General features: G+C 45.6%; 1 protein-coding gene across 1 annotated transcript in view; it reads left to right on the top strand.

The window, feature by feature from the left end:
• Window positions 1-2,945: 2,945 nt before the first annotated feature.
• LOC147437030 (uncharacterized) overlaps window positions 2,946-13,760 on the top strand; it is a 36,575-nt gene continuing 25,760 nt past the window's right edge. Inside the window, exons 1-4 of the mRNA XM_086486444.1 lie at window positions 2,946-3,650; window positions 3,742-4,236; window positions 5,339-5,427; window positions 5,511-5,986. Of these exons, the coding sequence (XP_086342570.1) occupies window positions 2,946-3,650; window positions 3,742-4,236; window positions 5,339-5,427; window positions 5,511-5,986 (1,765 nt within the window). The remainder of the gene's footprint in view (window positions 3,651-3,741; window positions 4,237-5,338; window positions 5,428-5,510; window positions 5,987-13,760) is intronic.

Genomic DNA, 13,760 nt, shown 5'->3' with positions numbered 1-13,760 from the left:
AAGCATAGAAATCAAATCTTGGAACACGAGGATGTCGTCTCTTGTATTCATGGAAGACCTGAAATGTACATACTCATCTCCTAGACCATCCAAGCATGCACGGACAATGTCATCGTCTTCCACTGAGACTTTAATAGATCCAAGAGCCTCGATGATACTCTTGATCTTCAAAGCATAATCATTGATGGAGAGGTTGTTCCTCTTAACTTGATTTAGCTCCGAATTTAGTTGAAGCTTCCTGGCCTTGGTGTTCACCTCGAACACTCTGCCTAAGTTTTTTCATGCAATGGCGGGGGTTTCAGCATCCTGTAGATAGCCCATCATGCCATCTGTGATGCTCATAGAAAGCCAATACATCACTTTGCTCTGGCTTTGTTGCCAGTCCCTCAAGGCTTTCCTTTGTTCTACTGTAGCATTTGCCTCAGGAATCTCTGGTTCCTTTTCATTGTCTCCTTCTACATAGTCCCAATAACCTTTTCCTTTTAGGAAATTTGTTATTCTGAACTTCCATACAGGGTAGTTATTTTTCTCAAGCTTCTCAGTGACAATCTGACTGAAACCGTCAGACATCTTGAAGCACTAAGACAAAATAGCTGCAATCTGCAAAAACTTGCAAATCTGCTGAACCAGCTATCGTGGTACCTGTAACGCTTTCTACACTCAACGAGTGTCCACAATCAAGCGTACATACAACCAATGTACTTGTACCGTAAATCTCTGTGTACTACACTTTGGAGACCTGTTCAGAAACTTGTCGTGGATTGCGAACGAAGGGATTGTGATGCTCTTTCTCTCTTAGCCTCTCTTGCCTGCACCAGGCTCTAATACCATGTAAAGAAAGAGGATGCAAGAGAGCTACACAAGACAAGCACAAAGCACACAGAGATGGAAAGCTTCTTCTTCTTCTTACAGAAAAGAGAGTACAAAATGACTAAGTGCTAAAATTGAAAAGTAGCACATATGTACATGCGGTCACTAAGTGTGAACTCGCTAGAAGCGTACTACGCTGGCACTATAAGTGTAGTCCAGCTGTACAATCACTGGCAGAGATCCTCCGTGTCGGTCACCTAACGCGTCAGTGAGTAAATGTCGTAAGCGGCCAAGACACGTAGTGGATGCCAGCTCAAGATGTAGAGCTCGGCATCTCAACAAGGTGGAGTGCGCTCCGCCCTGCTGGCTCAATAGTTGATGATGTGGCATACACGTTTTTGCTGGCCACTTGCCAATGAAAGTCCACAACCCACCTCTTCTAGCCAGCGGGTGTAAAATTGGCTGTGCCAATGAATGCATTGCAACGCAACTCATTTTGTTGTGATCTGGTTCTCCTGCCAACGATGATGTGTTCCCTTCCTCATGTTCTCTCAATTTCAGCCAACCAGCAGGCAGCTTTCATTAGGCCCCTGTCACACTGGGACGGGCGTCCCTCGCTTTTTGCAGGGTGCCCGCCCTTGGCTGTTATCACACTAGACCTAGTACAAAAACCTACGTAGAGGGGCCTTGGCCAAGTGGTACAACGTGGCTTCCTTGCTGCTTGTCAGTGTTCAAACCCAGTCGTATGTGCTCGTACCATAGCTTTTGAAACTTGGCCGAGGTGGGAAGGCCGCCCCTCTGACAAACCCCAACGGCCATCTTTCACTTTTCAGAGAACCAATGAGAGCGCGCCATTTCAGCATGGCCATCCTCCCCCGTCCTAGTGCATGACACCAGCCTTAGCTCTCCGATCCGACGACCTTCCTCTAGCTATCTACAATTTATGAAAAATGAAAACTTGCCCTGCCAAATGCTCTCTCTTGCAGTGAGCACATCATTGAAAAGGCTCCGGCCGGCTTCATTTTTAATGACGTGGTAGGCCCTTTTATGTTGGCCGCTCGCCGAGAGGAGTTTGGCCTCTCCCACTCCAGCTAGCCAAACCAAATATGGTTGGCCAATCAAAAGCGTATAAGCGCAACGGCTTCTCATCCCTGTGCCGGCTAAAGCGCTCATATCCAGCAGCTGCGTTTCGGTCCTCCACACCTCTTGTAGGATTTTTGACAGCATCACGAGCTCGCTTCAGCCTTCATCCAATTAAAAAGGTGTCAAGGTATTTGATTTGAACCCCCCCCCCCCCCCCCAACACACGGAGCCACGCTTTGCTTGGGGATTACACACACACACACTTATGCTTTTCCAGAGAATGTCTTTTGTGCATTTCTTACACACACAATATTGCACCTCAAGCTTAATTGTTTAGTTTAAGAGTACTGTGTTATGCATTTCCAGAAGAAAAAAAAAGAACTAAATAGAGAGCATGTATTTCAATAGATTGTCTTTTGGTTTAGAGGAGGGTCTCCCAATAAGTGAAATGCATGTATTCCTTCTTGTGTCTATGAATGGATATTTGCAGGCCATCCAATGAGTCACTACAATGCACGCATCCCGAAGTGACCTAGGGGTGGTCAACGAATGGGTAGAGTTAATGAGGGAGGGTTAGACAGCCAAGAGAGTGTTCCTTCGAGAGAGACTAGTGGGTTGGGTGGTAACGAAACAATGTTTGAAACCCAAATGAACGAAGACCTAAGGTTTATGCAGTTGCTTCAAGAGGATGGTTGGGGGGGCTCATTGAGTGAGGGTCGGTCAATTGAGAACATAGGATTGAGCCAGCCGACCATCCCTTTCCAGCCGAGTGTTGTCCCGAGTGTTTCCTTCATATGCCCAAGACCCCAACCTACATTAGTTTCACCGTTGATTCCCCAAGGCTTCAGGCCTCCTCGCATGGGGGCTTCTATGACCATGCCCGTATTGAATGTTAGGCCTTCTCTTCTGTCCACTGTCCCATCTATTGTTCCATTGCGTCCTCCTGTGGCCTCATCTAGTGAGTCGACCAAGGGGGCTAAACGCCCTCATGTGGCGATACCAATGTGGGATGAGACCGCAACATCGACCTTGCTTAAACACTATGAAGATCGATGGTCTCATGTGAACAAAGGCAATTGAGACCGAAAGACTGGGACGAAGTTACATTGCAATTAAACAATGAGGTAACTGACACCTTTACAACAGAGCAGGTCAGGAACCGCATAGACACTCTTAGAAAAAATTATAAAAAAGAAAAATCTAAAACAATAACCATTGGGGGGGTAAGGTCCACATGGGAATACTTCGAGGTGGTCGACACTTTGTGGTCATCCACTCCACGATGTGTGGGGATTCCTGGAGCCTTTGATAGTGCTAGCTCGCAAAGCACTCATGCAGGGAGTCAGGGCACTCAACAGGGAGATGGCTGCAATGATGGAGAGGATGAGGGGGAGGGAGAGATTGGTGGGGAGACAGGGGGTGAGGGTCGAGGCGAGGGTGAGACTATTGTAGAGGAGACTGCGAGTGTGGTAGGTGCAGTGGATGCGGGGGATGCAACACGAATCCCTCAGGTCGATAACCTTCCTGGAGTTAAAGCACAAAAAGTGAAAGAGCCCAAACGCACATCGCTAGGATCTATTGCCAAAGTGCTCGAGGAGCGGATGAAAGGGATGGCTCAAACAATGAAAGACCGCGAGAAGGAGCGGGCTGCCCAAGAGGAAAGATTGTTGAAGCTCAGGATGGACGATGAGGCTCGACGAATGGAGATGTACATAAAATTTCAAATGGACCTCGCAAAGATTGTCACCAAACCCAAGGTACTTTACTAATCGCCGTAAATTATTTGGGATGGGAGATTCTACCATTAGAAAGTACACCAACCTTATCATTAGGGCACTCACCACTCAGGAGATGCTTGTCCGGACCCACTTAGAGACGCCTTCGGGAAGGCAATTAGCAAAGATCATAGAAGATTTTCAAGACATTACGAACCTACCGAACATGTGTGGTGCAGTTGATGGCACTCACATAAAGCTTGCACGTAAGCCTCATGGCGACTTTTTTCCTACACAGTATGTTAGTCGCCATGGATTCCACATCATTCTTCTTCAGGGCATTGTTGACTCCAGAAAAATATTTTGGAATGTGGTTTGTAGTGCACCAGGAGGCACACACGACTCCACAGTCTTCAAGGGGTTTGCAATATATGCTCAAATGAAGCGGAACGAGGTTTTGAATACGCCTCTTCTAGAAGTGAGCGGCTTGAGAGTGAGGCCGTATATTGTGGAGGATTCAGTGTATAAGCCATCGAGTTTTCTTGTCAAAGCTTATAAATCCAAAGGTGGACAAGACCTGCCACAAAAGAATGTTTTTGATAGACATATTGCGAAGGGTAGGATTAAGGTTGAGAATGCATTTGGTATATTAAAAAACCCATGGCGCATTCTCCGCGACCTCAATGTAAATCTTCCTTTGCTCCCTTGGTTATTAGCGCTTGTTGCGTATTGCATAATTTTGTGCAATTGAAGGGTGAACCAGAGCCGTTGGAGCAAATCGACCCACAGCCCAATGCGGAGGAGGCCTTGAGGTGGCGTGCGATGACGCGTCAGCGCGCAGCAGGCCTTAGAATGCGCACAACACTATATACGGATTTCAATAGGCGAATCGCGCAAACTTGAGAGCGCGAATCTTTATGTGTACATTGATTGGATGAATCAAACTGACTTGTTTTTTTGTGTGTTCTGTAGGAATAGTTGGATCTGACGGTACGCTTTTTTATTTTTGCATTGTTGCATGTTTCTACGTGTGTGCATACTGTATCATGTGCTTGATTCATATACTTGTTTTGCGTTGTTTTATGGCTTCATGTTTTTCACTGTTTGTTTGTGTGTGCTGTTTGATTGACGTATGCTTGCATGGCATTAAAAAAAAAAAAAGCATTATATCCTTGAAAGGCTTGGGCAACCTTCGAGGAGAATGTGTGCATGGCCTGTGGAGGGGCTAGGTTCAAATCCTAGGTGATTTTGACGGAATGGATTCCCCCGTAGCACGCGTCTACGCAACTACAAAAAAAAAAGAAACTCAATAAATATTTTTTAGGGAGATCAAGGGCTTATTGTCTCTGTACGGCCACTATCCATGTGTTCAAATCCTCCGACGGCCTGACGGTCGGCGCCCGTCGGCTATCATGTGCTCAATATCATCGGCCGGCCGGAGTATATTTTTGGAATAAAGGAGCCGTCGTACGGCAGCCGTCCGGCCTCATGTGCTAAGTCTATCTGTCTCTGTCCCCTCGGCAAGTCGGGCAGCAGCTGTTGCCACCTCTGTGCAGCTGAGGCTTGTTAAATTGTTTTGGCTGGGACGATGAACGGGCAAGAGGTATTAGATCATTTTGCGGAGAGGCTGATGAGGTTGGAGGCCAGCGGCGTGCTGCCTGCGGCTGAGGCCGTCCTGCGATTACCTTCGCCGCCCCTAGACCTCGATTCTTTCACCTCTTCTTACCAAGGGATTCCCGTCCTTTTTCCTGCTTCCTGGTCGCCTACCTTCTCTGACCTCTCTTCCACCCTCACAGATTGGCTTCGAGATAGCTTGCAGGTCGGTACTGTCTTTTTCGCACTACACACAGCGACCCACAGAGAGCTTTTGTAATGGATTGGGCTTTGTTTTTTGAGAATCAGTCAGGTTGAAGTTTTCAGGCTTCAATACAAGCAATGGGATGAGCCATGGCAGTTGGAAGAGAAGACGGACAAAACTGCTTTATGCAAAGGCTACACTTTACATCCAATACCAAAAAGCTACACAGAGATAATGGATTTCAATGCATTCATGTCAGAGTCTTCTTCTCTTTACACAGCCCATGAGAGCGAGCTCTTGTATTTAACTTGGAGATCTCTCCCAAAGCATGGTATTCCAAGCTCCATGCCAGAGGGATTTTGCCAATTTATTGATACCATTATTTGTCCTATAACAACACCCAGTTTCATTGCTACTGAGACCATAAAGCAGAGGAATGTGTGGATGGGCAGCCTTGTCACAAGTAGGATTCATTTTGATGCATTGGACAACCTGCATGTGTGCTTGTCAGGAAAAAAAATCGTGCATTTGTACCCTCCATCAGAGCTGCCAAACCTTTATCCAGAGCCGTGGAATAAAGGTTGGTTTCAACAGCACATTGTAAATTTTCTTGTGTTATTTTCTCTTTATCTCTAATATCTATGCTATCTGGGATTTTTGGAGGTTTGACGGAGGCTGTATTTTATATGGGTCATGCAACGTAGAATCTAGATGTCTATTCGACATGAAGCGAGTGTTTAGCACTTTTTCAAGGCCACCTGGCATCACACTTATATTGCAAGCATTTAAACCATCGTGGAGTATCTATTGAAGATAGTTTAGGTGGAGTGGGAATTATTTTTGCTAAATACAAGTTCGTGTTGCCTATAGGATAACATTTGCATACTTACAGCTTCCTTATTAATATGTTTACTGTGTTCACTCTTTTCTCTAATAAGATTATAGAAATCTAGGTTTCTTTAGCATGTTGCTGTTTATTTGGGACCTGGTGATAGGAAATCAGTATCAGATCGTCGTGCAAAAGTTTCGTCCTACAAATACTGATTGGATGATTATATGCATGGGCTTGGCCTTCCATGTGCAAAGGTGTAACTCTTCTAAAGCATGTAGAAGATTGCAAGTGATGGGATATTCACTTTATATATGCTTCTCAGTTTATCATTTCTCTTTCTATTGATTATCCCACTCTTAGAAGGTCTTTCTCTATGTATTCAGAAATGTAATGTGCAACGGAAGTAATCGATGGTGAATGCATAGGATTTTGCTAGTTGCATACTTAAGGTTCCTTTTACTGAATGAGAGAGTTCCTTTTACTTAATGAGATATGTGCAAAGACTAGAGAGAAAAGAGAGAATGATATTGTGAGTGAAGGTTCTGTGAGAGAGAGAGAGAGAGAGAGAGAGAGAGAGAGAGAGAGAGAGAGAGAGAGAGAAGACTGACAACAGATGGGGTTCCAAACCCCCCTCCAAGGTCCCCCCTCTCTATCGTTAGAGAGGTAATTGCTTTAGATTGCACAAATGTTGATACAATGGTTCTAGATGCTGAGATGCTTGACGGATACTGCGGTAAATGCTTGGAACTTGAGAGGCTAAGTGCAGAATGCTGAAAACGCTAGGGAATTTGACTTGATCTGCAATTTGCTGGCGATCATGGGGGCTGGAATCTGGGTTGCTGAAAATGGTGATGATTGGCGGCTGAAATGCTGATGATCGGTGGCTGGAAACACTGATGATGGGGTGCTGAAAACGCTGGAATGCTGACCTGATGCTGGAGCCTGGCAATGAGGGCTGAAAGTACTGGCTGAGGCTGAGGGTGGAAAAACAATGGCCAAGGCTGAGGCCAAGGGTACTGCTGAATTGCTGGCGCTGAAAAACGCTGGACTGATGGTGCTTCTGGTCCTGATACTGCGGTATCTGCAGAAGATACTGCTGCTGACCACTCCAAGGGAATGCATCAGAATTGAGCGTAAAGGCATAAACTAATGGTATCCGGATCATTTCCCAACTCTAAAGTGCTCCACCCTTGAGGAAAGTATCCGAAACTTGCACCTCCGGTTATATATCACATGCCAGAATCTCCAAGCTGCTACGAAAGTCCAAAGAATGGAACAACGGAGGCTACCTAGAAATTAACTGTCCCCGATGACAAAGAATCAAAGAACTGCACCAACCACCATAATGATGAACTGCAAACTATATCTAAAGAACTTCATCAGAACGGAGAAAAACTGCTACTGGATTTTATTTGTCTGGAACACTGTTCTAGAGAATATCACCCCACTTTGAGAGTGAATCGGGAACTAACATCCAACAGAAAAGAACGCAAATCAATATTGAGACTGACAAATACGGCAAGATCTAGAGAACCTGCACCCAAGCTCTGTAAGAGAAGAATAAGGTGCTATCAAAAGCTACCAAAGACTGTTAATCCTGTCCGCTACACATGGAACCCCTAAACTTGTAAGGAAGTAGTCCCATAAACTAACTTTACTGTTGGCTCCACATCACTCAAACCATGGATAATTGCCATAACACTCCAACAGTCTCTACCTGTGTAATTGGATCACCCAAGGACCAAGGTAGGTGAATTTGAAAGGAAATATACCCATGGAACCTGGAACCCAAATTTGGGAGAACGAAGAAGGTTGTCTACACACTGTAAAGAATGCCATGGCTAATTGTAACTGGTTTCTAGACCGAGAAGGACCATTATCCACCTATATAGTAGAACATGCCAATCTAGGGATTAGGGAAGTAGGTTCGTCGTGAATGCTATAGCCTTCGGGGATCAATTTGGCAGACGGGGCATAGGAACTACTGCCCGGAGGCACTATGAAGAGCAACCGTCACACCACATATCCGAAAGACGAAGCAACCATCGAAATGGCTAAAGAAGAACATCTCCAAGATACTAATTGCACTATGGGATGAAGCACAAGAATATGAGCCCTGAGTTATCTACATAAGCAATCCATATAAGGGAAAACAGAGCTTGGCTATCTGGTCTCTCCTGTAGCGTTGGGGTCCTGTTAAAGTTTGGAGCATCTCAAGTGAATAGCCCAATGTGATCCCATTTTGGCTTTAGGTATTTATTTTACTTATTTGTCACAGTGTGGGTAGGTAGCTATATAAGCACACTTAGCTCCCATTGTATTGTCATCGATTCATTGCCAAGGTTGGTTGGTTCAGGTGCTTCAAATTAACGACTTGCTAACTGTCCGCCGGCGTGCAAGGACTTGCCCATGCCTCCCACAAGGTGCTTGAAGATGGACCAATAAGGTGACCTCGAGGATGATGATATTTATGAAACCACACCTAAATTGAAAGCGACATTTAGGTGGAGGTGTCACGAAACGGGAGCGTACACGAGCACTTAGAAAATCTGAAAATTATAATTCTTTGAAAACATGAGAGAAGGGAGAAGATCGACACAGTATTGGGGACCAGAAGATGGGCTGGTCCCCCCCGGTTAAGAGTATTCTTTTATTCAGAGAGAATTCTTATACAAGCACGAGAACCCGAGGAAACCCCTCCGTTCTGTAATAACCCCTCCGTTCTGTAATCTTAGACCCGAAGGTCGTGCTTTCTCGTAAAGGGCTTGGGCACAAGGCCGTTCCTTCCCGTAAGGGACTTAGGCGCGAAGCCGTACTTTCCCGTAAGGGACTTAGGCGTGAAGCCGTACTTCCCGTGAAGGGCCTTACCGTAAGACGGGAGATTCCCGCAAAACAAACCACATACACGCGACAACAATTCGTATGGCGAATCCACAATAGATACCTGTCGCTCTTGTGCGGGAAAAGCGACTTCCGTGCTTCGTAGTCTCGCGATCTCTTGCGGCAGAGTCTTCTCTTGCTGATGTTGGTACCTCCCGTGAGTGAGGGCATGTGGTGCTTTTATAGCTCCCTGGCCACGGCACGAATAACTGCTCGCGTAGAGATCGCGGCCGTTTTTTTTTTAATTTATTTGCGCTATTCTACCCGAAATAGGGAGAGATAATTCGCTGGCTGGTTTTGTTGCTTTATCTTCTAAGTGGCTGCCCACTTATTAAGTGGGTGGCCGGCATATTTTAAAATTGGTCTGAACCTGCCCAAAAACTCAATAAAACCTTATAAGTTAAAATCAATGCATTTAACAACACTTCCCAGGCGTCCCTGGATGCAACCACATGCACGAATGCAATGCAAACATAGATTCCTCGCGGGAAAGCGTCTGCCTTCTCGCGATTGTTCCTGCTTTTCGTAAAAAGCTTCATTGAACCCATCTTTATTCTTGTGCTTGCGTTCTTACGCGTATTTTCTTACTCAGTTCGGATTTCCTCCTTAGCCTACGGGATGCCCCCTTACTGATGCACCCGTCACCCATCATGTGACGCATCAGGGGCACTCGTAACCCGGCCCTTTCCACCGAACTTACGGAAACTCCTTCGCGATGTTTACCGTCACCCATCAAATGACACATCAGAGTTGTCCGTTCTTGATGGCAGTTCCTATAGCTACAATCTTTTAACAGTTCTTAGTGCACATAATAAAATATCCTAAAAAAGAAATTAATCATTAAAAATAAGAAAATAGTCCAATTAGCAACAGGAGGATTCGAGAGAGCACACTATCTCCAGGTTCTGTCAGAGCAAACAAACTTTCTAGAGTCAAAGATGACTTAATGTATGAGAAGGTACAGTGGATGATTAAGCCGGAGTTGAGCCTTTTGAGGGGTGACATTGAAAAAGAGATGTATGCAAATGTAGAGACTTACAAAAAAGCTATGTATGCAGTATAGGAAAAGAGTTGGACAAAGAGATGCTTGGTAAGCGTTATCTAGCGCCCCCCTCCCTTCCCTATTTCTGCCGGCAAGGTGGCCTCTATTCTTGCTGGCTGCCAAGAACTTTAAAAAGCAGAATCTCTCTCTCTCTCTCTCTCTCTCTCTCTCTCTCTCTCTCTCAGTGCCCCCAGAAATCCCAGCGTTGGTAGCAAGGGGTGGAGGAAAAAGCTAGAGCTAGCTACAAGGAGATGCTGCTGCAGATTCTCAGCCCCACAGACCGCCGGTGATGCCCATGGCTGCCCCGCGTGTACTAGATGTCGCCAAGACTCAGTGCGCGAGTTCCATCGCGAAGAAGTGTCTACAGAGAATTTCCATCGCGACAAGTTGCTAATTTTCCTATGTTTTCAGCCCATAACCGTCGTAGACGGCGTCGTAGATGGGGCTGATTTACAAGAAGGAACCGGAGAGCCTCTTCTGTGTGTAGGATTGGAAGAGAGGATCCTATGTGCATGCAGAGATTGCTGTTTTTCGAGAACCAAGTTGCGTTCGAGCGTCAAGACTTCGAAGGTAAAGATTTTCATGATGTGATCTTTGAGTGTTTGTTTGTAGGTGTACTTCCTCTTCACGAGGGAGTAGGAGCAGAGGAAGGTATGAGCCTCTGCAGGAGAAAAAAGCGCTCTGAGAAACGAGAGCCAGATCAGCCCAAGGGTTTCGTACTCGTGTTTGAGAAGTAGATCCACGGGTCCGAGAGAGGTAAACTCTCGAGATGTGATTCGGAAGTTGAGATTCCCAAGGGAAGGACTTCGTGTCCAGGAAAGCCCATCTACATCAAGGATTGCACTAACTCCTATGGAGGCTTTGGATCAGATGTTTATGGAAAGGAAGTTAGAACGCGAAGCAAGAAATGTAGAAAGAATAACATAATTTGATCGTGAATGCAAAGAAAGAAAAGCAGAAATGGAATGCAGACACCTAGAAAGAAAAGCAGAAATGGATCGTAGGCACGCAAAAGACAAAGCAGAAAGAGAAGTAGACAGAAAAGCAATATAAGAACAGAGCGACCAACAAAACACAGAGTTCTGGCGACTCTATTCTCAAGTTCAAGCACAAATGCAAGAGATTTGGGGAAAGGAGACTCTCTCAGTCTCTTCTTCTCCAAAGCATGACACACAGGATTTGCATAATTGTGTGAAGCATGATGATGATTTGATTGACAATGATAAGCACAATGATTTGCATGATGATTTGGATGCCAATGACAAGCATGATGATTAGCATGATCAAGATATGATTTCTCACAAGCATGATGTTTTGCATGATCAAGATGTGATTTCTCACAAGCATGATGAGTTGCATGAAGAAGATGTGATTGTTCACAAGGATGATGTGTTAGTTGATGCTTTTTCTAGCAAAGCTAACCTTGTTGCAGATTCAATCAATCACGAAGAATCGATCTTGGCACTCGAGCCTAGGTTCAAAGAAGCATCACAGGAAGTATTATGTGTTCGCATGATTGATACGCACGCATTGTTCGAGTGTTTCATTCGTGACGGTTTCCTGTATTTTAGTCAACATCGTTATGTGATCCCTTTTCCTAGGCATGACATATTGTATGTTGAGCACGTTTCTCTCATGGATGAGCACGAATGTATGCGGATTTTTCGTGAAAAGCTGAAAAGTATGTATGTAAGGAAGTCACATTCCATGTCTCTTCCTTGGCATGACACAGTTTCCGAACGAGCACATGAAAGTGTGAGCACCAAGCATGGGCATTTCCGTTGTGAATTGCCACAGTTGATTGCTCTAGATCAAAAGAGAAAGATTCGATCTCATTGTTTGCATATGTTTGATAAACGGGTTGTCACTCCGTCTCTATGTTCATCTACATTGCATACACAGTCTTTAGCAAAGACAAGATTTTTTCCATTCACTTTACATGGAATGGGTATGTTCATGGTTTTGTGTTGGAAATGGTTTCAGGAATTTTCAGCCATGGAGATTCTTGAAGAAGAAAGAAGCATTACTCTAGACGAAGTTGAAGCATCGAAGGAGCCACAGAAGACTTTGTCGCTTTCGGCGCGGCCCAAAGAAGAAAGCGTTGCAGACCTTTATGAAGTTCAAGTACCGCACGACCCACACATCAGAGTGGGCCGGCGAAGAGTCCCTTCCAGGATTTCGGATGCTATTGGCGATCTCCCTCGACGCCATACAGTTCGGTACCAGTACCTCACTTTGAAAAGGAGGGGATGTCACGTGACACATCCAACCCTATGTCCGTGGACAAGCTACAGTATAACAGGGTTCAGTCAGTCCAGTCAGTCTAGATTAGAAGTGATATGGCACTTTTGTGAGTCTATTCGTAGATCGTGCATGCCGAGTCACTTGGTGTAGATGCATATTGTCACCAGCGTGTGACTACTATCTATCCTTTTTGTTGATTTCTTTCTTATTATTTATTTACTTTCACTTTTTGGAAACACCCCTCGGGAAATCTAACTGCCCTACATTGCATAGCTAGTGTGGAACTGCCCAGAGGGAGTCCAGGCCTGAGGGCAAGAGAGCACTAAGGTTGGACAAGGACTATGGTTAGCCAAAGTGGGGTCATTGACTAGCCAAAGTGGAATCCTTTGCTACAGAGGCTACATTTCAGTTTTGGGTGTGGCTGCAGTGTACAAAGGGGGTCAGATGACCTAGAAAGATACAATGGCAGCATCTCCTAAAATTTAGGGAACTGCTATTTTGGGACCTGAAAATGTGTTCGCGTCATTACCTCCGGTATGACTAGAGGAACATTTTATTGCTCTGCTGCAAAGTCAACTGATGCACCAGTTGAGATATTTTTAGCCGGGAATGCCCAAAGTCGGAAAGTGTGCCATGTGGCACTCTGTGAGCATTCTGCTACTCCTGGCTAGAGAGGGGGCGCCTAAAATGAGAGAGGAGGCTTATTTTCTCTCTGTCACTGGTTGAGAGCTTCAATGGAGTGCTTGCTTTCCCTCCTATGTACAGTGCGGTGCCAGGAGTGATGTCCTGCACGCTACGCACTGCCCTCTCTCTCCCCTATGGCAGTATGTTATGCCCCACTAGTGGGCTTTTCAATTGACCAATGTACAGTTGTGTGGGTTCATGCGCGATTGCCGAGGCAAGAGCCTCTTGCACAGGTACTGGATTAGCTAGCGGCTAATCCCCCCGCAGGTACAGGTGAATTCGGAGAGGTTTCACGCCAGAAATCTTGTCCGATTCAAAGGGCAAGTAGCCCTACAGGTGCGGGAGCTCGAGGACTTGCTATGGATGCGACCGGCACGCGAAACGGAGCCCGAAACAGTAAATTACAGCCTGCTGTGTATTTTTGCAGGTTTAGGGTTTTGGCCCTAAACGGTCCCTAATACCCCCAGGAGTTCAGGGACGCGAGGGGACCGTTGTACAGGTGATCTGGCGCATTTTCGGGGCTGAAAACAGAAAATTCAGCGTGCTGCAGATTCTCGCCAGGTTTTGCAAAGTGCCCGTATGCGTCGGGAAAGTCAGTCAATGCGTGGGAATACTGACTGTGAAGGGTCCTAGTACAGTTATGCTGCCAAAATCGGGCCGGAACAATTGAAA

This window comes from Adiantum capillus-veneris, chromosome 17 (genome assembly GCF_014529385.1).
Source record: "Adiantum capillus-veneris isolate H3 chromosome 17, ASM1452938v2, whole genome shotgun sequence".
Classification (NCBI taxonomy): domain Eukaryota; kingdom Viridiplantae; phylum Streptophyta; class Polypodiopsida; order Polypodiales; family Pteridaceae; genus Adiantum; species Adiantum capillus-veneris.
The sequence above is the reverse complement of the archived record's forward strand: the minus strand, read 5'-3'. Positions and strand labels throughout refer to the sequence as shown.